The sequence below is a fragment of the Euwallacea fornicatus genome, chromosome 28, assembly GCF_040115645.1.
Source record: "Euwallacea fornicatus isolate EFF26 chromosome 28, ASM4011564v1, whole genome shotgun sequence".
Taxonomy (NCBI): Eukaryota; Metazoa; Arthropoda; class Insecta; order Coleoptera; family Curculionidae; genus Euwallacea; species Euwallacea fornicatus.
In genome coordinates, this window is record NC_089568.1 from 1,783,093 (window position 1) to 1,810,922 (window position 27,830).

At 34.5% G+C, this 27,830-nt stretch overlaps 2 protein-coding genes across 2 annotated transcripts; both read right to left on the reverse strand.

Moving 5' to 3' along the window:
• Positions 1-729: 729 nt before the first annotated feature.
• Positions 730-8,349, reverse strand: LOC136347283 (putative inorganic phosphate cotransporter). The gene is made up of 8 exons (XM_066297157.1): positions 8,199-8,349; positions 7,960-8,099; positions 3,974-4,286; positions 3,187-3,404; positions 2,983-3,132; positions 2,249-2,381; positions 1,954-2,198; positions 730-1,900 (listed from the first exon to the last, which is right to left on the reverse strand). The coding sequence occupies exons 1-8, from the start codon at positions 8,308-8,310 to the stop codon at positions 1,721-1,723; spliced, it is 1,491 nt and encodes a 496-aa protein (XP_066153254.1). The 5' UTR covers positions 8,311-8,349; the 3' UTR covers positions 730-1,720.
• Positions 8,350-9,682: 1,333 nt separating this feature from the next.
• On the reverse strand, positions 9,683-25,137 carry LOC136347307 (uncharacterized). Its single transcript, XM_066297189.1, has 17 exons — positions 24,917-25,137; positions 20,557-20,768; positions 20,271-20,484; positions 19,134-19,232; positions 18,849-19,078; positions 18,654-18,803; positions 18,474-18,606; positions 18,175-18,416; positions 17,936-18,116; positions 12,822-12,964; positions 12,468-12,684; positions 12,302-12,400; positions 11,023-11,240; positions 10,821-10,970; positions 10,632-10,764; positions 10,072-10,316; positions 9,683-9,943 (listed from the first exon to the last, which is right to left on the reverse strand). The coding sequence occupies exons 1-17, from the start codon at positions 24,987-24,989 to the stop codon at positions 9,743-9,745; spliced, it is 2,940 nt and encodes a 979-aa protein (XP_066153286.1). The 5' UTR covers positions 24,990-25,137; the 3' UTR covers positions 9,683-9,742.
• Positions 25,138-27,830: the final 2,693 nt, after the last annotated feature.

Consider the following 27,830-nt stretch of genomic DNA (forward strand, 5'->3'; position numbering starts at 1 on the left):
GGTAGTTGTTACATGGATATATTGCAAGTAATTTTTTTTATCATTTTTAGTTTTTTTTTTTTTTTTTAATTTGGTCAATATTGGTATGACATAACATACTTATCAGTATCAATTAAGTCACGAAATTTTAATTTCACAAAATTATCAGTTTTCTGTCTAGACGACTTGAAAAGTTAATTGCAAGATTTTTAGACATAAATTTGTATTTTGCAAATTATACTGTGGCCGGCAGAATATACGCATTATATGGGATTTTTTTCATTTTTAAGAAAATTTTATTCACGATAGAAGTTTATGCATTTTTACGAGTTTATAACGCAGTTTACAAAATTTGTATGCGTCATATCATAAGGGGGAGATTCGAAAATTATCATTTTTAATTTTAGAGGAAATGTGTATTATGAAAAAGTATTTAGAATTAAAACATAAGCCATGCAATAAATTTTCAAGTTTCTGTTCCATAAGACATGTTTTCGGATTTTTTCATTATGATTTACCCCGTATAAAAACAAAACAATTGACTTAACATTCGCCCTCATATGAAACAAAATATAAAATTTGGAAACTACATTTTGAGTTTGCAGGAAAGCACAAACTTTTACCAAGAATAAGATTTTCTGATAAATTCATATAAAAAAAATCTCATATGGTATGTACTTTCTATCGGTCACTGTATACCTTGTATTGACTTTGCCATATGGTTTGTGTTGTGTATGATTTCAATCGGTCGCAACATGTGAGTTTGCCTTAAAAATCTCACAGAACCTAAAAACAATTTTCCGAGTTTTTTTTTTCAGTTTTCAAGGGGTACAAACTTGCTATTAAGTTCAATCAATTAAATTTGTCTAGATTTTATGTCCTGAATAATTTTTTCCTATTAATTCTAATTTATTTGATTGAAACCTTGATTGTATTAATTTCGATACAAAATCTTGAAGTAAACTCAAGCATATTCTTTAGACATTGCGACTGTTAATTGAATAATAAATGTAGGATAATAAGTGAAAACGTGAAGAAAATTAATCCCAAATATAAAAAATAAGGATAATAAAACGTGCATATATGAAACGAAATGTGATACTTTACTTAGCTATTGAGATAAAGGTATAACATCACTGTCAAATCCTATTTTAATAATCTAGAAAATACATATTTTTTGTTTTTGTACAGAACCCTTTGCAATGATTCTAATTTCTCACAATCCCCACCGTCTTGAAAGATAATTAGTGTACATATCAGGAAGATTGCACGTTCTAAACTAGTTTTTATCATTTAGCTTATGTATACTACGATTTTCGGAACAATTAGGTACAACTCATTAAAGCTAATGATAAATTCTTTCAAAGTTTCAGTTTCAATAATGTTAGGCGATTAAAATTGTTATGACGCAACTGTCCTAGGTGGAATTCAATTTGCGTAAATTTGTCCACTTCAAAAGCCACATTCTAACAAAGTTAAGAGCAGGCGAATTTTCAAAAGTATGATATCTTGATTGGATCAGAATCATTTCTAATAATTGGTAATTATGATGTGTAGCTCCTCATGTAGGTGCTTTGAACAATGTTTCCTGATTAATAAGATTTTTTCTAGTAGGAAGCCTAATACGTTCAATATCTTCGTTCGAACTTGAATTTATTTAATCACGAATGTATATGAAACCACACCAAGAGTGTGCCCGAAGTGTCGCGGATAGAGACGATGAGCCCAAATACAAAAATATCTAAATCATAGAAGTCAAACTGAATACAGAAATTTTCTTCTTCCTTTCATTTGCATCTTTACTCTCAGGTCCGTCCCACTCTTGCCTGGTAGCTGAAGCAAGCCATATGAACACTGTAGCTCCAATCCCATATAACCCTACTGTAATTAGGAAAATCGTCCGCCACTGTTTACGATCGGTCTAAAAACAAACATAATTTTTTTTCTATTTTGACGATTTGCGAAGCTATTTACAATATCTGGAACGAACAACTGTACGAGGAGCGTAGCTATTATCGAAGCTCCTTGACCAACAGCATTCAGTAAGCCAAAGATTACTCCACTGAACCTTGGAGAAAGATCTAAATGATTGACGTTATTGCCCACCATGATGAAGGGACTTAGGACACCGCCTAATGTCAGCGCTATTATTGATTGGTTTGCTTCCTTCTTAGTAAGGAACGAAAGCCACAAAAGGCAGAAGGCTTGACCATAACATCCTATAAAAAAAGATAAAATATTTTCTTGTTGATTGATTCTGGATACTTACCAATGCTGTTGCAAATTTTTCGACAATTTAAGGTATTCACGTATTTCTTTTGGATAACAAAGTCTGCCAAATACCCTGTTATGAAGGTCATTACCAGGCCGCATACAGTTGGTAGTGAGTTGATTACAGCGGTCTGTAATAATACATGTACAAGCAATTCAAATTTGAATAACCTGCCTATTTCAAATGAGACATTTTGAATCTTAAAGCATTTGCGAGTCTAGAATTTAATTCTGTATTACATATTATTTAGGTGGTCTGGACCGATTCTGGACAAGGTGTCCTATTTTGAATAAGTAACTTATTGAGACTTGAAGTTATCCAACCCCGGAGGTATATTGCAGAGTTGTGGAGGAGCTTTTGTCAAATTGAAATACGGCTAGATGTAGTTTATTAGGTCCTTTTTGTGTCCCAGAACACCGATTCGAAAATTCCCAGCTCTTGGTGCACAATACCGATTTTCGTGGAATCTTGCAACTGTTCCAATTTTCCGGTATAACTCGAGGTGCATTTCAGACATAAAACACTTAAAATTTAACGAAATATCCGAAAATCACAAAAACATTAAGGGTCTCCATTTAAAATGACGAAGTTAGCAGATATCTATACTACGTTATCGTATATCCGCAAATGTTGCCATTTTGAAAATATTTCACTTGATTTCCAAATCGCGGTTTTAAAATTTTCAAATTTTTGAAAACCCCTCCTGGGAGACTCATTACGTAACCACTTACAGACTTAACGTCGAATTCCATAACATTGGCCAAAAATGTAGGACCCTCTGTCATTAAAATGACGTAACCCCAAGTACTGCCAACATAAGCTACCAGAAGCGCATAGAAAGGTACACAAGTACAAATTTTCTTCCAGGGTACCGGTAGGTGCTGCAAAATTTTTTCGTTTAAAGAAAATTTTTGGTTCTTATTGAGTTTTCTCACAATATCATCTTCCTGCTTCAAGGAGCTTTGGATATATTTTTTCTCTTCTGGGGTTATTCTGGGATGTACTGCAGGACTGTTTTGTCCGAAGACCAACCATAGAATGCACCATATAAAGCCGCAAAAGGAGAGGATGTAGAAGGCATAAGGCCAACCGTACCAACTTGCTGATATGTAACCAGTTCCTAGAGTTGACAAGATGGTGCCAATGCCGGCTCCTGAAACGAGAATTCTTCTATGATTCAATGATTATTCATGTCTAAGTGACATTATGGTGGCAGACACTTTCAGTGCCAGTAGCATTGATGGATATTAAGATACTGTTTGAGCAGAAACTGCTTGTAATATTTTCTTGGTAATAATCACATAATTGTTACTTCAACATTACTTAAAAATGTTAGGATTTTTTACTAAATTACTTAATATAGATTATGCAGTAGTATTACTTAAATAAATTACTAAATATTTAATAATAATTCCTCTTTGCAAATAGGCGCAATTTTAGAAGTCTATCTGACTGACATAAATGGCATCCATTCCATAAAGGCTCTGAGGAGTTATCAATTGAACCAACAAAGAGAATAAATACTTCACGTGTTATATATTATGTATGTAGTGATAACCCCTAAAACTTAAGATGACAATCACAATTTTTATATTGTAAATTTAAGTGCCACTCTCAGCCTTTTTATCAAATGGAGTTTGTATTTTATCTACACCTTGAGTTCAGGGTAGTGCAAGTAGCTATTGATCATGTCTCATGACACTTTAATGAGAGAAAACTCACCAGAAAATACCAAGTTACTAATGGCAGTCCTCTCGTCATCGGGAGCCCATGTCCCAAGCATAACATGAATTGAAGGATATAAAAATCCCTGAGTGAACCCTTGAACGACCCTACAAAGAATTACTCCGTTAAATCCAATCAGAGCAGTTGCTGCTGGCGTAGCTGCACAAGCACAATTATTCAAGAAGGAGGTTGCTAGGAGGAAGTATTTCGGACCATAAGTTTTTCCCAAGTACCCAGCTAGGATTTGAAAAGTTATGTAGCTCCAGTAGAAGGAGGACAGAATTATACTGGTATTTTTCCATTCATAATGCTGAAAGAAGAGAAGACCTGGCTTGAAAAAATTGGTTTATTTATAAGCAAAGTATTAAAGTTAATTTCCGATCGAGAGCGGAAAGTTACATTTTCCCGCATGCACAAAATTCTAGAAATCGACGTATGTCAGTGTGACTTGCGTAAGGTAAAACTTTTTTTGTTTTAAGTTCTGAATCGAATTTTATTTGTTTATCTTTTACACTCACTTTGTTTTACATTTGATTGAAAACATATATATATATATATATATACAAGGTGTCGGGAAATGGCGTAGAAATATTTTGGGAGGAAATTCTATTGATTAAAATAATAGGAACAGTTCTTATAAACAAACCCTAAGAACTGCTTTTTAAAGGGGCTAATACCCTTTAAAAGTGAAATTATGAATATGTTCCTTTCGGCACATTTTCGAAACAGTTTGCGCATGAAGATTGGGCACACTTTACTAATTTGGAATGTGAAAACATTTTTTCTCTTAACAATTGCAGATTTTAGTCAGAGGCGGCACGTACAAAGGGTCTTTCATGTACATGTTGTTCTAACCTTCTCGTTTGTAAGGTTTCTTAATTTTCCAAATCCAATTACTGAATCGCAAATGTACTGCGTAACGTAGAAAGGAGAACACCCCGTAAAAATGGTTAAACAATATTTTGTATGCATGTTTGTATATGAGAAAACAAAAAGCGATTAAATTTTCAACTATATTTATCAATGTATTTACGAGTTTTCAGGAATTTTATTTTTTTTTTACTGTAAAAACTGCAATAAAATATCAACAATATAACAGCAAAATATCATTTATTGGTTTATCGTGTGTTTAGAAGGGGCTTTTAGATTAATCAAATATGTCTAGATGCAGAATGCAGCGAAATTTTCAATTGGACTTGTTTGAGAGAAGTGGAAGAGTGAGTCTACGAGGGGATGGTCGGTCATTTCGGGAAATCGCCACTAGACTGAACCGTAGTGTAAACACTATAGTGAGGTGTTGTCAGGTATGTTTCCACGAAGAGCGAACAGGCAGAAGGAGAGGCACTGGACGATCTCCAAGAACTACAGAACGTCAGGATCGTCGCCTTCGAATTATGGCCCTAAAAGATGGGTCGAGAACGCTGGCGGATCAGTGGTTTGCTGAGTATAGAAGGCCCATTGGGATTCGAACCATTTATCGCCGACTAAAATGTTTTAGACTGATTTTCTACCATCCCTCTCTTGTATCACCCCTCAACTTAAATTATCGTCAAAATCGACTGCAGTGGTGCAGAGAATGGATACATTGGAATCTGGAACGGGACAATATCGTATTTAGTGACGATTCCAGATTCTGTTTGGATATGCATGATGGTCGGGCAAGAATAACAAGAAAACGGGGTGAAATGCGAGATTTTCAGTTTACAATAGAGAAGTATGTCCATCGGACTCTTGGGATAATGATTTGGAGTACTATTGCATATGGTAGTGGTAAAAAGTAAAGGTGACCATCTTTACTTTTCATTAAAGGCGGTATAACAGCCCAACGATACATCTGAGAAGTCTTAGAGCTTTATCTCGTGCCTTATCTAGGAACTCTCGTTAATTCAGTTTTTCAGTAAGACAATGCACGATCGTAGATTGCTAAAGTGATTACCGACTTGTTTCAAGCAAAATACAATCAATTTGGTACCCTGACCATCTCGATCTCTAAATCTCTAATCGATTGAACATATATGGGATATTATAGGTAGAAGGTTGCATTATTTACTCCATTCTCTATAAACCCTGGCGTTGCTATGTCGTGCTGTCCGATTAGCCTGAAATGAGATTCCCCAAGAGGACATCAATTACTTCATTAGATCCATACCTAGATGTGTACAGGACTGTATAAGACACCGCGGAGGAGCGACAAATCATAATTTTTTTTTTGGTTTTTAACGATTAAATTTGTTCAATTTTTTAATGAAGCATTTGCTTTAATGTAAGAAACATGAGAAATGATAATGATTTAAATTAAATCATTTTTACGGGGCGTTCTCTTTTCTATGTCACGCAGTATATTTCTAAGAAAAAAGGGTTCTAGAAATTAATATTAATCAACACTGCAGGTATGTTTGCAACAGAAATATTTTTTTTTTATTTACCAGCAGTAACAACACTATTATTATTAAAGATTTTTCACTTATTCACAACGAATGTTGAAAACGATCTTCGTTCATCTCAATCCATCCTCTAACCTTTTCCTTCATAGATTTCGATGTCCATGTAATCGGGCATCGGTTTATAAAAGAATATTTTTCTCGAAAACGGTCTATTCTAACGAAACGAATTAAGACGATATTTTTTAAATTTACATTTGCGATCCAGTAGTTTCATATAAAAAATTAAGAAATATCATAAACATAAAAATTAGAAGAACACGTAGGAGATTCCCTGCCTCCGTCTAAAATCTGCAATTATTAACATAAAAAAGTTTTCTCATTCCGACTTATTAAAGTACAAATAATTTTATAATTTTAACGCGCAACGTTTTCGAAAACTCTGCGAAAAAACCATCTTCAGAGTTCCAACTTGAAGGCGCTCTAGCAATTTTAAATTTAATAATAAAAAGCAATTTCTGGGATATGTTTATAAGAACTTATTTTATTGTTTTACTTTTCAGAATCACTACGCAAAATATGTCAATGTTATTTCCGGACATCCTGTATTACAACATTTACATGTACTCGAGTTTAGTCCGGCAATAGAGGAGAAATTATAATTTCAACAAAACCATCAGCGTCAGAATGTTGTAAAGGTGCTGGCAGAGAAAAATTTAATCTAGAATATAGCTACCTACATAAAGGGTGTTTTCTAAATATGCGGCGTAAATTTAAGGGGATATTCCTTGTGTCAAAATAAGAAATGATGGATGGAGCGAAACGATTTCGGGATCGTTTCGCTCAAGCCGTCCCAATATGGAAGCAGAAAAACTGCACCAATATTTTAGTCCGTTTTTCCGAATATTTTAACTCGTGTTTTACTTCTGTTATTCATCCCCTTTATTTGTATAAGTACACAGTATTAACTGCCACACCTTTTTTTTACGTTTGACTAGTGTACCTTCGACACTCCTCATTAGTCACTGTCCTTGTTTTCATCCATAATTTTTTAGTGATACAATGATCTTAATCCATTTTTGTGCATTTACATCATATATAGGCGGATAACTATGTATTACGTTTTGTTACTGCATTTTTTCAGTGAATTATGCTCCTATCGTTTGAAGCCAAAAACTCCATTGCAAGAAGCCAATATGATTAGATTGATCTTTAATCGCGTTTCTAATCATACTTTGTTATCAACTCTTAATTAATATCTGTCCCTCATCTGTCTTCATCGTAATTCGTGAAGATTTGTTTCAGAGTAATATCCAATTTACAATCATCTTCGTAGTTACGTTAATGTTCATCTATTCAATGAATTAGGCACTAGCACATTTTTAGTTTGTGGAATTAGCTAACTTACACTCTGTTGAAGTTAGACAATCGCCAACAAGGAAATGTTGGAAAAGCAATTATTGAAATTTCATAATAAGTATTAAATCAGGTGGATTTGCTCTTATCATCGAACTAATTAACAGAAAATTTCTAATTTTTCATGTTGTTTGTTTTACTTACATATATTAAGTTCAACATATAGCTTTACGTACATGAACTTACCGGTACGTCTGGGTTGGGAGTGGTACTACTGTTAGTCATAGCTACAATTGCCACCGATAAGTTCGCTCTTGTAGACATTCCAGATATTAACCCGAAACACAAAAGAATTGCCTGGACGTGTCTACAACCAAATCTGGGCCCTATGTAGAAAAAAGTTTGATCTCAAATGTAGCATACGTATAATTATTTTTGTCGAGCTGTCTTTAATGCTAATAACTTGTGATTATATATCGTCTTACCTTTAATAATTTGAGCATTGTCACTATCATAATTAACATTCTCATTTATTATAATATTTTTTCTGTTCTCCACAAGACTTATTCGTTTCCGAGGTTTATCAACAAAAACCATTGCAGAATACCTTTCAAGTTGTTCGCCGACTAATGGCTATTGCTGTACTTCGCAAATGAGATTAAAATTTAATTTAAATTGAGACAATCTCTTACTAAAGCGTTATCTATCATGTTTTCATGATATATCATTTGCATTTTCATAATTTATTTAGATTAAATATATGGGAAGTGCTCAATTATTATCTGATTTTATTGGACAAAATGGTTCACCGGATTTACGAGAAATCAGTTGTTATATAACCACGCAGCAGCGGTGACAGAGATGACACAAAATTTCTTTATTTGGAATTTAATTGGTTGCTTCATTTATATAGTGGATGCAGTTAATCATTTGGAAAGTTAAATTCGGATGTGGCATGAATTGAAAACAAAATTTTCAACCGTTCTGTAGCTTATGGTAAAAGCTCTTAAGCTCCCAAGCTTTCGATAATATTCTTCAATTTTTCGTTTGTTTACTGTTTTCATCGGGACTACGAAATGATAATAAGTAATTATAACTAAATGGAAGGAAATTTTGTAACTTACTGTCAATGTTTTGATCTGAAGGTAGGTAAAAATAAAGCATTAACAAACATTTAATTTATCGAATTGTTTTAGATAATCTTTATTTAAAACATCGAATCGAAACATAATTTATCCTACCGGGATAGAGTCTAAAACGTATGAAGATAGACCCAGAACTAGCCCATCTAACACTTAAAAAAGAGTTTTGAAAATATTACATTATTTCACAACATAGTCTGTTGAGATACAATCCTATGAGATACGCCTTTGAAATTAACACACCTTTAGCAGCAATGTTTTATGGCTTCCAATGTTTCAAAATAGGCATCAATCTCGGATTCCACCTCTATTATTGGCAAATCTCTTTCCATCAAGCCATTTTTTTTAACTTTGAAAATAGAAAATAATCTGAGGGGGCTAAATCTGACAAATAGGGCGGATGAAGAAAGAGTTGAAACCAAGTTGATTGATTTTGGTGATCGCGATGGCGGAAGGGTGGATTGACGCGTTGTCGTGAAACAAGACTTCCTTTTTCGCGAAATGCAGTCGTTTTCTCAGATTTTTTGCGCTCAAATGCTACAACAAATTTGTATAGTTTTCTCCATTTATCGTTTTTCCTTTAGGAATATAGACGATGGAAATAATCGCACGTGGATCCCAAAAAGCTGACGTCATCACCGTTCCTTCAGATGGGAAGGTGTTCGCTTTCTTTGGAGTCAACTCCCCTCTTTCACCCTCGTAAATTCCCCGTTTGAACCGCAGGGCAAGGACTATTTCCAAGGGTTGATTAGAGGTAAATATTTGAAAATCGTACCTAATTTAACCTGTCGTTATAAAATTTTAGGTTTAGAATTAATTGACGTGAATAGAATTTTTATAAATTTTTAATCATTTATATTACAAAATTACATTTAAGAACTTAAATATTACGAACATATAACTGCTATGTCTCCACTTAAACTTATAACTGAAATCTTCTTTCTCCTCCTCTCACCAACTGAAACCTTTATTTCCGGCCCATCCCAGGGCTGCCTCTCAGCTGATGCGAATATTACAAAAAATAGGGCTGAACCTAATACCAGTACAGCAGATGCGATGAAAACTATCCTCCACTGTGTTATATCGGTCTGGAAATATTAGAAAAGTCTTTTCAGTATTAGCGGTTTTGGTAGGAGCTTCTGCTCTAAATTGGAAAAAAATTGTTAATTTGTCTGACCGAAAAATGATAAGATTGGTCTCTGGTGTTTACACTTACTTCTTCTGTGACAACAAATTGCACCACAAGGGGTGCAAACAGCGCAATAGATTGGCCAGAAGCATTTGAGATTCCAAAAATTACCCCAGCAAATCGGGGGGACAAATCTATCATGTTGAGTCCGCTACCGCAAACCATTGCAGCTTGTGAGACATATACCACAACCATGAGAAAAATTGAGGCTGCCTGCTGAGACTGTTTTAAGTAGGAAAGGGTAGTTAAACTTATAGAGATACCAAGAGCTCCTGCAAAAAATAAATTTAATTCATTTTAAGTAGATTCACGAATCTGGAGCAGAAAATTCCCTGGCAATGATGCCGAATTGGCATGTCAAATTAATTTTGTTATGTCTATAAAATATCGGCAACTATGCGTATTTTGACGTAATATCCGGACAAGGCTCTATTTCCAGTCTGGAGAATATGGTCTTTGAAAAATGATTTCGATGAGAATCAAGAAGCGGACAAATGCTCCGCCTTATTTCAGCCCTTCTATGCAAATCATTCCCTGGGAATGTCCTCAGAACCGATTGTTTTTTGTAATAAGATATCCATACTTACCTGTTAGATGAAACTGTCTTCTAGCATTTACTGTTGAAAGGTATTTTCTGTTTATTAGAAAATCTGATAAGGGCCCAACGATAAATCCAGCAAAAAGTCCTACAGCTGGAGGAACAGCGCTGAGAGTACCATTCTGAAAAATCTCTGCTGTAGGAGTTTGAAATTACCGAATCAGAAACAAGTACTTACAGATTGAATATCAAATCCCATTACTTTATCCAAATACGATGCGTATTCTGTTAAAGCCATGTTGTTGCTCCAAGCCACACCGATTTGAGCTACTAAGACTGCCCATATTCGAATTGACGTTATGATCTTCATGTATGGAACTGGAACATTCTGAAATGGAATGTCCAGAGGTGATTGGAAATACTAGGAATTTGAATATTACTATATCTTGATCTTGATTCAGTGATTGTTGAATATATTTGCGTTCTTCCGGTGTTATGCTTGGATGCGTGGCAGGACTCTCATGTCCAAGTAGCAAGTATAAAACACACCAGACAAGTCCAACTACTCCGATAATGTAGAAGGAAGACGGCCATCCCCACCAAGTTGGAGTTAGCAAACCTGGGATTATTGAAGACAACATTGTGCCCACTGTGACCCCTGTCGTTAATAAAATCGTTTTATTAGAAATATGTATTGGGCATGGATTTTGCCGCAAATTACCATTGAAAATTAGCGTTACTACTAGATTTTCAACCAGTATGGGTTGAAAACGGAATATTAGAAAACATTTGATTTAGTATTACTGAGGAGGTTTCTCTGGAAGTAATAAATTTTCGAATGAAAAATAGACATCCAATTTGAGACTATAGCGGGGATACCTGTTATGGCTTGAAATCTGGTGAAATTTTCGCTGGTAAGATACACAATGTAAATAAAACTTATCCAAATTCATCGTTATCTTAAAGCTTTTATAATCGAATATTAATTATGTAGCGGATCAACTGCCCAGGAAAATAGTAAAGGGGTCGAAGTGAATAAATAGATCAACGAATGGGATCACATGGACATCGCCATTAATTCATGGAAAGCAGTTAATGATTGAAGCTTGTCGATAAATACCTCTGCTCCGTTTATTTATAATTATTGGGTAAACATGGTTTGTTGTGTAGCTATACTAGTAAACTGACATTGATTTAAATTAGAGCGATTGCCTTATTGATTTATTAAATTAGGGCAATTCCCGAGCACTTAAGCACAAAATAGCTTAGGTTGTTCACGAGGTTTGTTGGTTCAGCACAGGAAATTGGCGTATGTATCTTCCTGCCACCAGTTCAGGTCAAGAAAAGGATCATTTTTTTGCATATCTAAAAATACATATTCAATCCTGAAGTTTTACTCACACTAGCCTCATATTCACCGCACGCTAATCTAACTCAAAAGGGTGGTGATTTTAAAAAAATCATGAGCTTTTAAAAAATATTTCGTAACTGAAAAACTCAGGACCAACTTTAACCATGTTCAACGAATAAACCCTTGTTGTGCTCTTTATCTCTTACTCGTTAGTTAAGAGAACATTAAATATTCACTCAGGCTAATCTCAGATTTTTACTTTTATTATTTTATTTTTAGGCTCATTCGTGATCCTGTCAGTGGGTAACGAATGAGTCTGTACAGCGGATGTACGAAATAAAAAGATTTTCTGATATCATCAAGTTTACCTGTATTTACGGATATGATCGCCCTAGACCTTTCTTCGGGTGGTGCCCAGACTCCTATTAACATCTGCTGAGTCGGGTACATGAAGCCACTACCAAGCCCTGAAAACAAATATAATCCCATTTCCGACAATTCATTTCCCGTTCCTTTTGATTTCTGTGAAATTACCCTGAACAAGCCTACAAATGAGCACCCCAATTTCGCCAAATTCTTGTGCCATAAGAGGGATGAAGCTATATGCAACGCAGTTGAGAAATATGGCACCAAGAAAGAACCATTTTGCTCCAAACTTCTTCTCAAGGGGGCTACAAATCAAGTTTGATACCACATAGAGCCAGTAGAACGATGATAGTACTACGTGGGAGTTTTGCCAGTTACTATAAACCTAAAATTTGATATACTGACTCACCGAAGTAAAAAAATTGAGATTAGATAAAACCAAATCCGAAACCTTTGAGTTGGTTACCATGGGAAAACTTATGTCGCAATATACCTCACAAAAGGTACGAACACCAAACTTACCGGAATACCTGGATTGGGTGAGGAGGAATTTGTCGCAGTCATTGCAACAATTTGAACAGCAAAACTGGCCCTGGTTGAAATACCAACCAAAATGCAGTAAGCAATCAGAATAATCTGGATGTAACGAGCACCAAGAATTGGATCTAAAATTGCGATAAATAGTACTGAGAAAGTAAAACATAATTTATTCGCTATTTTGGGAACTGTTTTACTAGTAATATCTTGGTGAAAAGGGTATTGAGTTTTTGCTCTTGCAAAATGGTGTCAATGTCCCTAGAACGCTAAGTACTTCCCTGAATTGTACATGTGTACATCCTTGTAACACTTGGTAAACAATGGAAAAAGGGGTGAATTTTTAAATTTTTTATTGAACTTTAAACCAATCCTCATAGATTCACGAATACCTCCAAGAAGGAAATTGATCTGAAATTTGTGAGTCAACAAATCGGTGTATTCCACATTTTTTTAAAGCTTTCACCAAATCGTGGGTGGGGATTTTTTAATACAAATATTTTTACGTTTGTATGACTAGATCAATGTTTAAAGCGGTTTATCATCAATATTTCCTACTTTAAATCTCAAGTAATATATTATTTACCCTTATTTTGATTTCTAGCTTCCTGGTGTTTTACTGCTACGTCTTTTTTTTCATTTTTGTCCACATCCTGATATGCAGTCATTTCTAAGTCACAACAAACCTTTAACCGTCACTCCGCGTTCAGTAGTGAAGTAAGTAATTGATAGGGGGATATAATGAATATGTTATTTTGCTTCGTGTGATAATTAAATTTGAATGATTTAATAAACGATAGATTAGAACCAAGTTATTCCACTTGAGGGGAATGTCGTGGGAAAATTTTAGAAGGGATTGTAATGCAAAAAATGAGAACGAATATTTTTCTCAGAGGATATAGGTCATTAACACAGTACAGTGCTGATTGCGACAACAAGTATTTAGAACTTTCTGTCCTATTTGATTGTCACTACCTTTTCATGATAGAGTTTTGCGACATTTATTACGATCCTAGGACAATAAAGTAGTAAATAATAGTATAAAGAAAGTATGTTTATTTACAACCATATTTGTGAGAATGCTGCTTCTTATTTTTAGCTTAGGTCGAAACTGTTCGATTTCTGACCATTACTTTCGTTTCGAATCGAAAATGAGCACTTCCAATCAGGGTGGATGTGGGGGAAAAATACAAAGAAATCTCCTCGGTCTTGTTGGGGATTACAAATATCTTGTGAATTGTAATCGAAAAAGGTTCTTCTCTACATCATATCCAATGTACATGTGCTTTTTTTGCTCCCAGAGCTTTTTGACAAACGATTTACTGCAATATACTGCAATGAATACTGCAATATCAGTGCGATTTTGGTTGCATATTCCTGGGTTTGTTTAAACAATTCCATGTGTTTTTTGCCTTTTTGTTGATGTGTGGTTGCAAATACAATAGTATACACACAACGATGGAGAGTAATGTCTGTGTGCCTCGAGCAATAGCTAACCTCAGCATAACAGACCTTGGACTTGCTATCTTTTGCTTGCGACAGAAAGTAAACACTTTCTACCTAGATGTGTAATTTAATGTTATTGTGAAACTGAAAATAAACGAATATTGACTGACGGACATATTTTTTTCCGCCGACTGACTATTTACACATTTGTTTAAGGCATAGGAAATTGGACGTTAATGACCCACTTTAACGCTCAGTTGTTCATGCTTTTTATACTTTTCATGTAGGAGAGAGGTGTTGATAGCTGGGTATGTGAGTAACGTGCGAAAATTTTATATAGGAAAGCTCTTTGATGACCGATATTCGATGACTCTACGAGCCCTAACAATTATGCAATGGGGCAAAATAACTATCTACGATGTTCACATACATATGTGTTTTGATGGTCAATTTACTTTTAATGATTTTTTGTTATTCAGTCATGTGCAGTTGGAAAATTAACAATTATTTTAAAGAAAAACACCCTAAAAAATAAAATACTTTTTAATTTTTTTTTCAATTCCCTATAAAAATGCTCATTTTATGTAGCAACTAAATAATGGAACAATGTCGAAGCTTTTGCTCTAAGATAGAGCGATATCACTCTTTGTTTTTACTACTCCCAGTCTTTGAAAGACACGACGGGACTAATGAGTTGCATATATCTGGTGTAAAAGTCATCCCAAATCTGCTGTATCTTGTCATTAAGTTCGGGCAATGAGGCGTTGCAATTTTCAAAAAATCCTGAAAAATTCATTCAAAAAATGTATCATCTGGTATGAATTAATGATGTGATGAAATTGCTAAGGATTGTGGTGAAATTAACATAATTTTTTTTTTAAGGCTCATGAATTTTGATAATTTCAACCATTTGTGGAGAGTGCAGCGGCCCTCCTTTTTTGACTTGGTCGTAAAGGTACACAATAGAGATAATGCATTGTTATCATGTTTGGAATATTTTCGAAAAAAAATAAAAATAAAAACTTATTTGGCCCTGATAGTTAGTAATGGCCAGTAATTCGTTGTCAGTTTTGAATATTCTCGTGCAGACAATTTGTTTTAGGATATATTTATTTTAATTACGTTTACGTTTTGCAAATCAAAAATTGTTTATTCGATTGCAGAAAGAGTAAAAATCATTCAATTATTTTATGAAAATCATCAGTGTGCTAATCGGACCGCCGAACTATTCAACCAGAATCATGAAGATAATTAAGCGCAAAGAAAGTACATTTTGGAATTAGTTCATAAATTTTATTATACCGGCTCTGTAACTAATAAAAAAAGAAATGGTGGAAACCCTCTCAGAAATGAAGCACTCGATGTTGCGGTTTTAGGACAGGTTCATCTGGATCCGACACTAAGTACTCGTCTATTGGATACTGTAACTGGAGTCAGACGACCTAATATTCAAAGAATATTAAAAGCCCATCATTTCCATTCGTTTAAGATCCACTTATTACAAGAATTGAATAAAGATGATTTTGACCGCCGTTTGCGATTTTGCGAAACGATAAGTGAACGAGTAATTGGAAATATCAATTATCTAATCAATATCTGTTTTTCTGATTAATGTTCTTTTTTTGTAAACCGTACAGTGAATCGTCATAACTGACGATATTGGTTAGTCGAAAATTCCAGGACTCTTCATGAGGTGCATATCTAATATCCATAAAAATTAAATGTTTGGCCTGGCATCTTTGGCGATCATCTTGTTAGTCCTTTTTTCTTACCTGGAAATCTCACTAGTGACATGTACTTACAATTGTCACAAGATGCAATTGATTCCGCATTAACAGAATTATAAGAACATGATGAAAATTACATCGAGGATCAGTTGATATTCCAGCAGGATAGTGCTCCTCCCCGTTACGCATTACGTATTAGAGAGTATTTAAATGAACAGTTTCCAGATCGTTGGATTGGAAGGAAAGGCGCTATTGAGTGGCCCCCACGGTCACCAGATTTATCACCTTTGGATTTTTTCCTTTGGGTTCACTTAAAAAGCAAGATTTACACAACCCAACCGGTCTCTTTAGAAGACCTTCCCCAAAGGATAGTAAACGAATGCCGTTAAATAACACCTCAATTGCTCTAAAACGTGCGACAGAGATTTGAGCAAAACCTGTATTACTGTCTAGGAACTGGTGGTCGTCACTTCTATCACTTAATTAACTAATACGTAGATGAACGTAAACAAAATATTGCTAAACACCTTAATGTTATTTTTACCACAGTCCTTAGCAATTTCATCACATCATTAATTCATACCAGATGATACATTTTTTGAACTAATTTTTCCGGATTTCTTGCAAATTGCTTAATCAAAGTTGGCCAAATTGGGTATCATTTTAACCAGAATCGAAAGACCTTTCAAACAAGGTACTACTCGACCCACTTTCCACTTAACATTTTAGGGGTTTAACTCACGCCGGCTAGGGGGTTGATGTGAAAGGAGCGAGCGTACGTTTATAATGTGTCCCCGTCAGATATAAAGTTGCCGTGTCAGAGCGTTTTCAAATTAAAATTTCTAAATACGCGAAAACGCCTTTGTTTCGTTTTCGATGCGCCACCCTGTATAGTACTTACTAATTTATTTATTATAACTCCCGAATTTCTGTAACGCATGTACTACACCATCCACAGACAGTAGTTCTAAAAGTTTATCCTTCGGGACGAGTGGTGACATTGGTGCAGGTCGCATTAACACAAAAGCTCACTGTGAACGCTGTAAGAGCTGATGTACTGAGAATTATAATAGCAAATAAAATAGTGCAAATTGCTAGAATTTTAAACGCAATCATCATGAGAGATATAAACAATATAAATCGAGAGCGCAATCCTATGAAAAGTACTGTTTGGTGGTTTGCGAGTAATTAGGCAAATTTCGTGTTTAGTGTGTGTATTTTAATGTTCTGGTATCAGGAATTTACATGTAATTTTGTAGTGAAATATTTAAAGACTTGATTATTTAAGCTTTTTAAAGCTAACGGTTATCAAGCAAATTAGGTATGGAAAAATGGCAAAGATAAGCGGTGGAAGTTTTAACATAGATAAATAAAATACATATGGGCATGTTGTAAAATAAAAGAGGTATATGCATAGTCCAGTTTTGTTTTTTAGTAGTTATTTTTTGTTCAATGATTAATTTAGATTCATTGTTAACACCAGAATTTTTAATGTACGAATTTACTTTTTAAATATGGCGCAGAATACTGTTTGCAGATTAGAGGCACCTTAATGCCCAAAAAATTCGGTTTTATGCAAAGCAAAAACATCGCTTTATAAAGATTTCTACTCCAAACTTCGGGAATATGTACAATTTTTTGATGGACTCTGTACGTGATCAGGTATGAGTATATTCGAGGCAATGGAATGTACTAAAACTAATTGAATTGGGATTTAACAGATACATATAGGATAACTGAAACCTTTTATTGCATTTAATTAGCTTTTGAAATAGAATATTCCAAATTTTCCTTATTTCTCCTGAAATTTATTGAGTCGAAAAATTCGCTTTGGGACCCAGAATAATATGATAACAATCTTTTCTTCTTTATAGTGAAAGTCACTTCATTAAATAAATACCTTTTAGCTCTCAGATCTTCATATTTTTTAATAACCAGAAAGACTGCCTAGAGATTGTTTCTTCATTCGCTCTATCTTTTCAGGTTCTTCCGTTATCGGTCCATCCCATGGTTGTCTAGTTGCAGAGGCAAATATCGCAAAAAATGTAGCACACACAAAATAGATCACTACCGTTACTAAAAACACTACCTTCCATTGATCAGCCTCTTTCTGAAAATCACTACACATTAGTAATCTGCCGACTGACCTAAACTTATAATTATCCTACTTCTTGCTGAACGGAAAACTGGACCAGTAGTGGCGCAAATATCGACATAATCTGGCTACAACCATTACATATACCTTGTATAATACCACAAAACCTGGGAGATATATCCACGTGGTTTATACTATGGCCAGCTAGTACTGCAATGTATAAACTATTTCCAATTGAAAGAAACAGCACTGCAGCTGTTTTTGTTTTGGCTACGTAGGTCAAGAGGAGCAAACATGTGAGCTGTCCGTAAGAACCTGTTTCATGATGTAATGAAATAAGATCTGAAATCTCAACGTTAATTTGGTATATACCTATCAATTGGAACAACCTCCTAGAATTAAGCGTAGAGATATATCCCTTTCTAATCAAATAATCAGATAAAGGTGCATATATGAATCCTGATACCAGTGATGCCATGTAAGGAATGGCAGTGGCTAATCCATTCTACGAGTAGATGACTCAAATGACGAAATAAACTGAAACGAACTTACGCTTGAAATTTCGAACTTCATGACTTTCGCCAAGTACGTTGGAATTTGGGTCATCATCATTGAATATCCCCACGCCCCTCCCATGCTGCACACTAATATTGCGATCACTGGAAGGTTGGTTAGAATTGATTTCCACGGGACTGGTATTATCTAAAATGTTCCATTAACTAATTCATCAGCCGTTATATTTTACTATGATCTTGCCTCATCACTTCCGGTTTCTTCCAAAGAAGACTGAATATAGTCACGTTCTTCTTTTGTGATAGTGGGATGCACTGCTGGGGTGTTGAATCCTAGAAAGAAATACAGGACACACCAAGCTAGTCCTAGCAATCCCATGATGTAGAAGGCGGCAGGCCAGCCTATCCATGATGAGGAGACATATCCTGCAATTAGTGATGAGAGAATTGGTCCTATGCTGACCCCTGTGAAACGAGTTTATTAAAAATTGCTCTATGGAAAATTAATCTATAATGCAACCCGTATACACAATTACACCCATCGTGGCTCTCTCCTCGACTGGAGCCCATTTTCCTAAGATGGTGTGAGCTGATGGGAACAAAAATCCTTGTGTTAAACCTGAGTATAATAAAAATTTAATAGATTTATGTTCTGTAAAGTAAGATATACAGGGTGTTTATTTAAAAACCAATCACCCAAACTATCTCATAATTGGGCGGGAAATTTTAAATAATAAAAAAACGTCTATTTAAATATCTAGGGAGAAGTTCAGTTTGACATTAGAGATAATTTTTGCAGTCACCCCCTCACCCCCAGCTACCCTCGCTTTGATATTTTAATTGGCACTCCCCATCGAGTGGCACATCATTACAAGCGCAATTCAATTTGCTATGTAGTTGCACCAAGAAAACTAAAATCGGTTAATGCAGTTGCGAGTTAAAATGAAAAATGTGGATTAATGCACATAGCGTAATGAAATCAAATAGTGAGTCGTAATTAGAGGGGCACTCATAAATTCTGTTTTCAAATGCTTCACGAACAATCGCCAAAGTTTGTCCAGTAATATTTCTGCACTCAAGGATTATTCAACGTTTCCCTTCTTGAATGCTTTCAAATGGAGATCCAGAGGTTTTACTTTTTAAATGACCCCATAGGAAGTCTAGTGGACTCAGATATGGAGAATGTGCTGGCCATTCTAGTGCACCTCGTCTGCCAATCCATTTTTCTGGAAATCGTTCATTGAGCCGTTCTCGACAGAAATAGACCTTATTATTGCCTCAGTGATGATGGTACATATTTCGATAACTTAATAAAATGAATAGATTTATCTCAAAAAGCTATTTGCACTAGTGCACATTTTTCCTTCTAATTCCGGACTCAATAAGCCGATTTCGGTTGTTTTTTGGTACAATTTTATAGAAATTGAAATTTCGCCCGCTGTAATGTGCTCCTCGATAGGGGGTGCCATTCGAAATATCAAAGTGTGGGCAGCTGGAGGTGAGGGGGTGACTCACAATTCTCTCTAGTCTCAATATCTAATAGTCTAAATAGACATTTTTTTTTCAGTTAATATTTTCGTCTCAATCAAGACATATTTCAAGTGGATCGTTCTGAAATCAACACCCCGTATGAAGAAATAGGTTTTGGTTTGCGTACCTTGAATAACTCTACAGATTATAACACCTGTAGGACCCGATTTATCGGCTGCGAGAGGAATTAACAGGAACGCCGCAGAATTGATGGCAAATGAAGGTAGCAAGAAGTTTTTGGGACCGTAAATATTACCTAAATATCCAGCTAACACTTGAAGACACACATATCCCCAGAAGAATGACGACAATATTACACTTTGGTTTTTCCAATTGTAAGTCTGGAGAATTTTTAATGAAATTCAGATTCATGCAATGTTCTCAATGTACTCGTTTCGCACGAGTTTACTTACAGGAATGTCCGGATTTGGTGAGGCAGTCCTATCAGTCATAGCAACTATAGCGACAGAAAAACTGGTTCTCATTGCGTATCCTAGAGTAATGCCCATACAAATGAGAAAGGCTTGGATATGTCTTTTCCCTATTTTTGGGCCTTTATTGTCTTTATCATATCCCCTAATGTAAATTTCCCTTTTTTTAGCATCTTTTATAGAGTCCAAAGTCACTAAACGTTAACAATATTGGAAATTAGTTGGAACATAACTTATCAATGGAATTTTTTTTATCATTTTGATTTTGCAGTTCTTGTGAAATGCAAAGTATTTTCAGAGTTTCGAGTGAATGATGTACGGTTAGAAATTCAAATCAAAAGCAAACAATACTAATTAATTGTTGGAAAAACTAGTTGTATGAATCAAGTGCTTTATATATGATTTTAAGCGATAATATCAAGCACCTTAAGACGAGTTCTCGTTAGCTGTTGACAGATGTGAAATCCAGCAAATAGTTATCAGTCTGGAAGGTGTGAAGTATCCCTTACGTCATTGGATATTTGTTTTAGATTTTCATATTAATTATTTTTGGTAGATTTATATCTAGAGATGTGTAAACAGCTATTGAAATCCCTTCTAAATGGAAATTAACGTATTCCCAAGCATATAATTTCAACTTCAAGTAATAGAAAATGGTCCTGCAATGCGACTTAACACTTCGTCTTCCGGTCAAGTGCTCGAATGAAATCTATTGAATACATCTATCAGCCAAAAGGAGGCATATCTTACTATTATTTTGAACTGTTATTCAACAATAATGAGACTGTGGAGTATTAATGCATACTAGAAATTGAAACCACTGGATGTAAGCCAAGACGAATGGAAAAATGGACAGAGAGAAATGGAAAATAAGGCAACAAGTTTGGTGGAATAAAGGTTGGGCACGATCAAAAATTTAATAGCTCGAGATCGTCCATAAACGACAACGCAATAAATATACATGCCCAAGTTGAAAACATGCTAAAAGGGTTTGAATTGATAGTTGATGAACTCAAAAGGGATATGGGATTTCAAGAAAAGGTTAAAGGTAAGCTTCCCGAATAAATCAGTGACGGGCAATACTTAAAGGAACATTGTAAAGGACGAATAGAAAAAATTGTGATAGATCCAACAAACCTTAGAAAAACTGCGTCCTTGGAAATGGACATGAGCGATTTGAAATCATGGCATTCGTTCGTGTCGTACGTTTCAAAGATCTAGATCAACCATGGATTAGCATTCGGGGAAGTCCTGCAGGACATCGAAACAATTATAAGAAAAGTGAATATCAGTTCTTCCACGTCAGGAGGACCTAAAATACTTTATTCATGTGATTTATTCAAGTCAAATGAAGGTTAATTTGAAGAAAGCAAAAATAGTGAACAATTTTTACGTTATGCTACATAGTTCAGTAGTTTCACTTATTCTACTTTAGGTCTTTAGTGTCACTATCAAGATTTGCGTTTACTCTCTGAATAACTGAACAAATATTTAGAAATCTTTGTCCTAACATAGACTCAGTTATATTAGCGAATAAAGGTCCAGAATGAAGTATTATTGACTCTGCACAAAATATTACATTCATAATATTAAATGCTCAATTAACCAGTTTTGTTCACAATATCATACCATCACTTATATTGATAATGATCATGACCAAATTGTAAGACAACAAAAACATCTTAACAATAAACACATGTAATCTTCCTGATGGATAGAAGTGTTTAATCATCTTCGTCATTAAATTTAGACTTATCTGGGATAAGATCTCACTTAGGGATCTATTACTTAATGAATATTCGCAACTATTAATGGATATTAAAGATAAATGTTATATTTCAATGGTTGGATTAAAGGGTTGCATTGAGAAATTCAATCTTTCTGATCGTCTAGGTAAACCGGGTAATTCAAGAAGATGGTCTTTATAACTTTTTTGTTTCTAAGCTTAGAATTTGGAGGAGAGCTATACGAGAATAGAGTCGACTAATTGTTTTAACGGTAATAATGGCGCTTGTCTAGCACTTCCGGTTTAACCGGAAATGACCTCAACTTTCAATTTTTAAATAAAATATAAATTTTTACTTTTTTGGAATATAGAGGTCATTTTTAGTCTAAAAATATGTAACTTGAGAAAAAAAATAGTGTTTTTTTTTCATATCGAGCTAAGCCATTGAGGCGTACGTATAAGGTATGATTTTAAGTCAACATTTCGGAGAAAAATACTGACTTCTCATTTTATGGAGTACTTTTTCTTTAATAAGCAATTTGAATACAGAAAAATAGGTTTTTCCATTTATCTTCCGTTTTTCAAATGACAACATAGTAGTTTATAACGATTTTCTAAAAGACTATTCTTTTATGAATTTTTTGTTACCAAATACAACGTATGTTCATTTAGAAATGAACCGTTAATTCATTAAAAACATTCAAATTTAGAAAAAAATATGTTGGCCATGGAGTATATCGTGATTCCAAATGATAGAACAAAATAATAAAATGTTTTTACTTATGGAAATTGTGTATAGTCGTGAAAACGCAGCAGAATTAAATCATCAAAAAAATGTAAAATTATACTAAAAGTGAAAAAATTGATATGCTGTTAGTGTTTGGAGAGTGTCATTAAAGGTTTCCACTTAGAAACCATCCAGTCCGTCACTGTTTTAAAAAATTAGTGAATAAACTGAAAACGGGAAATGCTGATGAAGAAGAAAACTTTATTATCCGTGAAGACAAAAAAATCGAATGAGAAATCAGTAGCGTAGCTCGACATGAGAAAAGAACCAAATTTTTTATGACATATTTTTAGATTAAAAATGACCTCTAGATTCCAAAAAAAGTACAAGTTTATGGGGCATTATATTTAAAAATCGAAAGTTGAGGTAACTTTCTGTAAAACCCCAAGCGCTAGATAAACACTGTTAATGTCAATCAATTGGCTCTATTCTCAAATAGCTTCCTTCCAAATTCCAACTTTCTAAGTTTAAATACGAAAGCGTTATAAGGGTGAGCCAACTTCTTGAATCACCTAGTATGTACATACGTCAGCCACTTCAAAGCTCGAACAAAAATCAGAGCATATTTACCAGTTCTTAGAGATAGTAAGAATAAATCGTCTGTCAGAGCAATTAGAATAAATTTGCACACATTTCCAAAAATAAACACTTTTTTGTCTGGAACTGCATGTCTGGAATTTATCGATGATTTTTACTTTTTTGAAAAATAGTTTCATTTAAATTACAGGGTGTTTCAGAACTATGGGATCAATCTTCTAGGGATTACTCTGTGCAATAATAGAAGGCATCTGAGTGTAAGAAACAGTGTCCACAAATACCTTCTTAAGAAGCTACAGCTTTATGATACTTTAAGACAGGTATTTGCGAAAATGTGTTTTATTGAGTTTTAATACTTAATAAAACGCATTTATTTTTATTTAATTTATTTCTACAAAATAACACTTCAAAAATTGTTTAAAATGTCCTTGAACTCGAATGCTCATGTCAAAGCACATTCAAGCACCTACTTCGTGGTAGTCCAATGCACTTATTTTTTGCTAAGTGCTTATCTTAGCCAAGACTGACAATAGAATTTTATTTATCGTTAGACGTATTCGCTCGTTAATTTTGAAAATTTTAAACGGTCCGCAAATTAATCGATCTTTATGGAGTACGACACCAATCAAGAACTAGCAGATATGTATCTGACGTACGGAACAACAAATTACAACGCAAAAGCTGCTGCACGGCAGTTAGGACAACATTGAATCAGCAGAGGTAGTTCAGTTCCGTGACCCCCCTAGGTCCCCGATTTAACGCCTTTAGATTTCTTTCTGTGGGGACATGTAAAGTATCCGGTTTATGAAACGACTGTGGAAACACAGCAAGACTTCATTTCACGAATCACTGCTGCATTTGAAATCGTTCGAAACGATTATCAAACGTTTAGCCAGGTCTGCAATAACCATATACTTCGTTTAAACAGGTGCAATGAAGTTCGAGGATGACATTTTGGACAATTACCGTAGTGTTGATTTGTACAAATGAATTAAAATCAAATGTGATAAAACTTGATAAAAACGTTTTTGCACGTGATCGTCTTAAAGCATCAAAAGGGCGTAGCGCCTTAGGGACGCATTTGACACGAGTTTTTGTACTCGGAAGTATTTTATTGTTGCACCGAATATTCCCTAGGAGTTTGATTTCATAATTCTGGAGCGTCTTGTATAGCTATTTCTTTAATTAAATTTTATTTTTTCTGTAATGTGAACATTTGTCAACGATTTTACGATCGAATTGCTTCTCCATTTACAACTAAACCGCACGTTTATTCATAAAAAGGTGCTTACCTTGATTCACTTTTTTACTTTCATCTTTCGTCCTTATCTTCTGAATCCCAGAAACTTGTTTCAAATTCGACATACCTAAGCGACTTGTTCCTCCTTCAGTGATGGTTTTTTTCTATCGGATTTTGATCGTCATCAAAATTTGCATAAACCGTTTTTGGTAACACTTTCCAGGTTGTTTTACTTTAATTAGACGTTTACCGAGTCTAGTAAATAAATGAATTTTGATTCTCGCAATTGATCGATTATCATTTAAATACGTTTTTCAAACCAAATAATCGAATAATTAAAGATTAGAAAGACAGAAGTTAAAAATTGGTGGTCTCTTTTAATTGTAATCAGTCCTTATTAGTCCATAATACATACTTGATCTCGTTAAGTCCATAATAAATAATCGAGTGAAAGTGGCCAAATTTATCATTATTTGCATCAAATGCTCCATATCGAAAAATTTCAATTTCATGCTGTGTAAAAATAATTATTGATTAATGGAATCTAATAAAACTCTGGAATTGTTTGTATGTTAGGATTACACAATTTTTTATGTTTAAAAAACAATAAACCGACCGAGCAATATTCAAGGGGCAGATCGTTAATGAAGGTCATGCCAGTTCAATGACCAGTGGCTACGTGGGAAAACGATTTATTAAGGCTGGAGAAAACTGACATCTATAATTTCCCATTTATTTATAGGTTAAGGCGATGTAGGATAATGGTAATGGTGGATTTGAAGTCCATCGAAAAAAGGGAAAACAAGGGAAGGGATCATGTTTGACAGCCTGTCACAGCCGGTTTAATGAGCTAAAATTACGTGAGAACGCAACGCGACGAAAGCTGCTGAAAATTGGACATTAAATTGAGCACCGGTAGTAAATTTCTACAAATCAAGGACAATCAAGCCATTCGTCTGTGTTAAATAAAAAATGCTGTTTCTAATTTCTACTCCTTTGTATTGAAAACAATAACACAGCATGTTAACTAAGAATTTTAAATGTTAAATATCTCAGATCAGAACCTTAACAACTGGGAAAACTAACGATCGACGATTTTCTCATCCTATTCACATTCTCTGGATCTTCCGCCTTTGGACCGTTCCATTTTTGCTTCGAAGCTGAGGCAAAGGAGGCAATGAATGCGGTACCAATAAAACACAAAGCAGCTGTAACTAGAAAAACACTCTCCATCCTATGGCATCTTCTTGCGAGACATACAGTTAATACTTTTACATAAGTATTTCTAATCTGAAATGACCTGCTGCTTGACTGCAAATAGAACCAACAATGGAGCGAAAAGTGCAGTCGTCTGACTGCCTCCATTGCTCATTCCTTGCAGAATTCCGCAAAACCTTGCCGATATGTCCACATGATTAATGGAATATCCTGCCATTACGGCTACATTGAATCCATGACTAATTAATAGAAGGGTTACTGTGATGGCTTGAGTTTTGACTACACAGGCTAGAAGGAGGAGGCAGACTAGTTGGCCATAGGCCGTTGCAAGTTACACTAGAGATGTACGTACATATGCACGATGATTTATTAACAACGAGACAACTGAAAGTTGGAGGTACCACACGTGAAATGGTAACGACTGGAGGAAATATACTCTATTCAAAAGTTGATAGTTTCGAAGATATACAGAGTGTTGAAAGTTAAAATATTTCCTCATTTCCTTTGCCATTATTTTGAAAATATCTAGTCAGGCACTTTAAAATTTGTAAAGTTATGTTTTTTTAGATGACGAATCCGATATATTTTGCAATTGAAAATGAAAATATACTTGATTGGTTTCGCTTTTAACTTCTCGTATTATCAAATGTAAACATAGTTTTCGTTAAATATATTGTTCTCGAAAGTGGATCGAGATATCGAAATGAAACAAGAACACTTAATTAATAGAAAATCGATTGCTTTTTCGGATTTTGAATCAAATTTCATGCTAGATATGCAGGTTAAAAAGTTATTAATTATAAATTCTGCAAAATCGATCGTAACCAGCGCCGTATATTACCAATGCGGAAATTACAAAGCTTATCTTGATCGTCACTTAAAAAAACGTGACTGTACAAAGTTTCATGTGTCTAACTTAGATATTTTCAAAATAATGGCAAAAAAATTAATACAAACTTTAACTTTCAACACCCTATATATATATTTAAAACTATCAACATTCACGTATGGCATAGTTTCTTCAATCGACACCATTTGACCTGCAGAATCTTCAATTTTCAGTTGTCCCATCGGTACTCCTAGATTCTGGACAGTTACCAAGCAACTCAAAAGACTTTCAGCTTTGATTTTGGAAGGGTATCCATTTCTCATGATGCGATCTGAAAAAGTAGCAGACACGTCTCCTAATACCATCGACGCAAGTTATTGCACTAGAAACTCCATTCTGGAATAAGTTAATTCAACCTCAATACACGTTTTTAACTCTTCAAGCTATTAGCTTAGAGAAGTAGTTTCTAATTTCAAAAGGTTAGTAAAATAAGTTGGAATTTTAGTCAGCATCTTGGCATAACCATAAGATCCGTTTACATCGGCAAAAAAATTTGCATATACAGAAAGACTGAGGAGAATTAATATCCAAGTTCCTGAAATTTGTTAAAATCAATCTTTTGGTTGTTTGTATAATTGAAAATTGACTGAGTTTACTTCTGTTTGTACTTCATTTTGTTTCAGAGATTCCTCTAGAAAATATTGTTCTTCTTTGGTTATTGTTGGATGTATTGTACAACGATTGTATGCAACAATGCTAACAAATTGTACGTCGTGTAATAATTATTATGAATTTTGGTACTGAAAAAGTACCTGAATTAAAAGTTTCTCTTATTCTTTGCTGTATGTTTGATGCTGTATCTTCTTTTATTATTGACAGAAAAAAACTGTATTGTCATCTCTATTTGTCTGTTTCTATA

Bases quoted from the DNA above. Each gene is read 5' to 3' on its own strand.
- LOC136347283 (XM_066297157.1), bottom strand. From the start codon at position 8,310: ATGGTTTTTGTTGATAAACCTCGGAAACGAATAAGTCTTGTGGAGAAC. The intron at 3,405-3,973 runs GTGAGTTTTCTC...TTCTCGTTTCAG, and splicing joins TAGTAACTTGGTATTTTCTG to GAGCCGGCATTGGCACCATC. The intron at 1,901-1,953 runs GTAAATAGCTTC...GTTTGTTTTTAG, and splicing joins AGTTGTTCGTTCCAGATATT to ACCGATCGTAAACAGTGGCG.
- LOC136347307 (XM_066297189.1), bottom strand. From the start codon at position 24,989: ATGTCGAATTTGAAACAAGTTTCTGGGATTCAGAAGATAAGGACGAAA. The intron at 20,485-20,556 runs GTAAGTAAACTC...AAAATTCTCCAG, and splicing joins CACCAAATCCGGACATTCCT to ACTTACAATTGGAAAAACCA. The intron at 19,079-19,133 runs GTTGCATTATAG...CTCGTTTCACAG, and splicing joins GGGTGTAATTGTGTATACGG to GGGTCAGCATAGGACCAATT.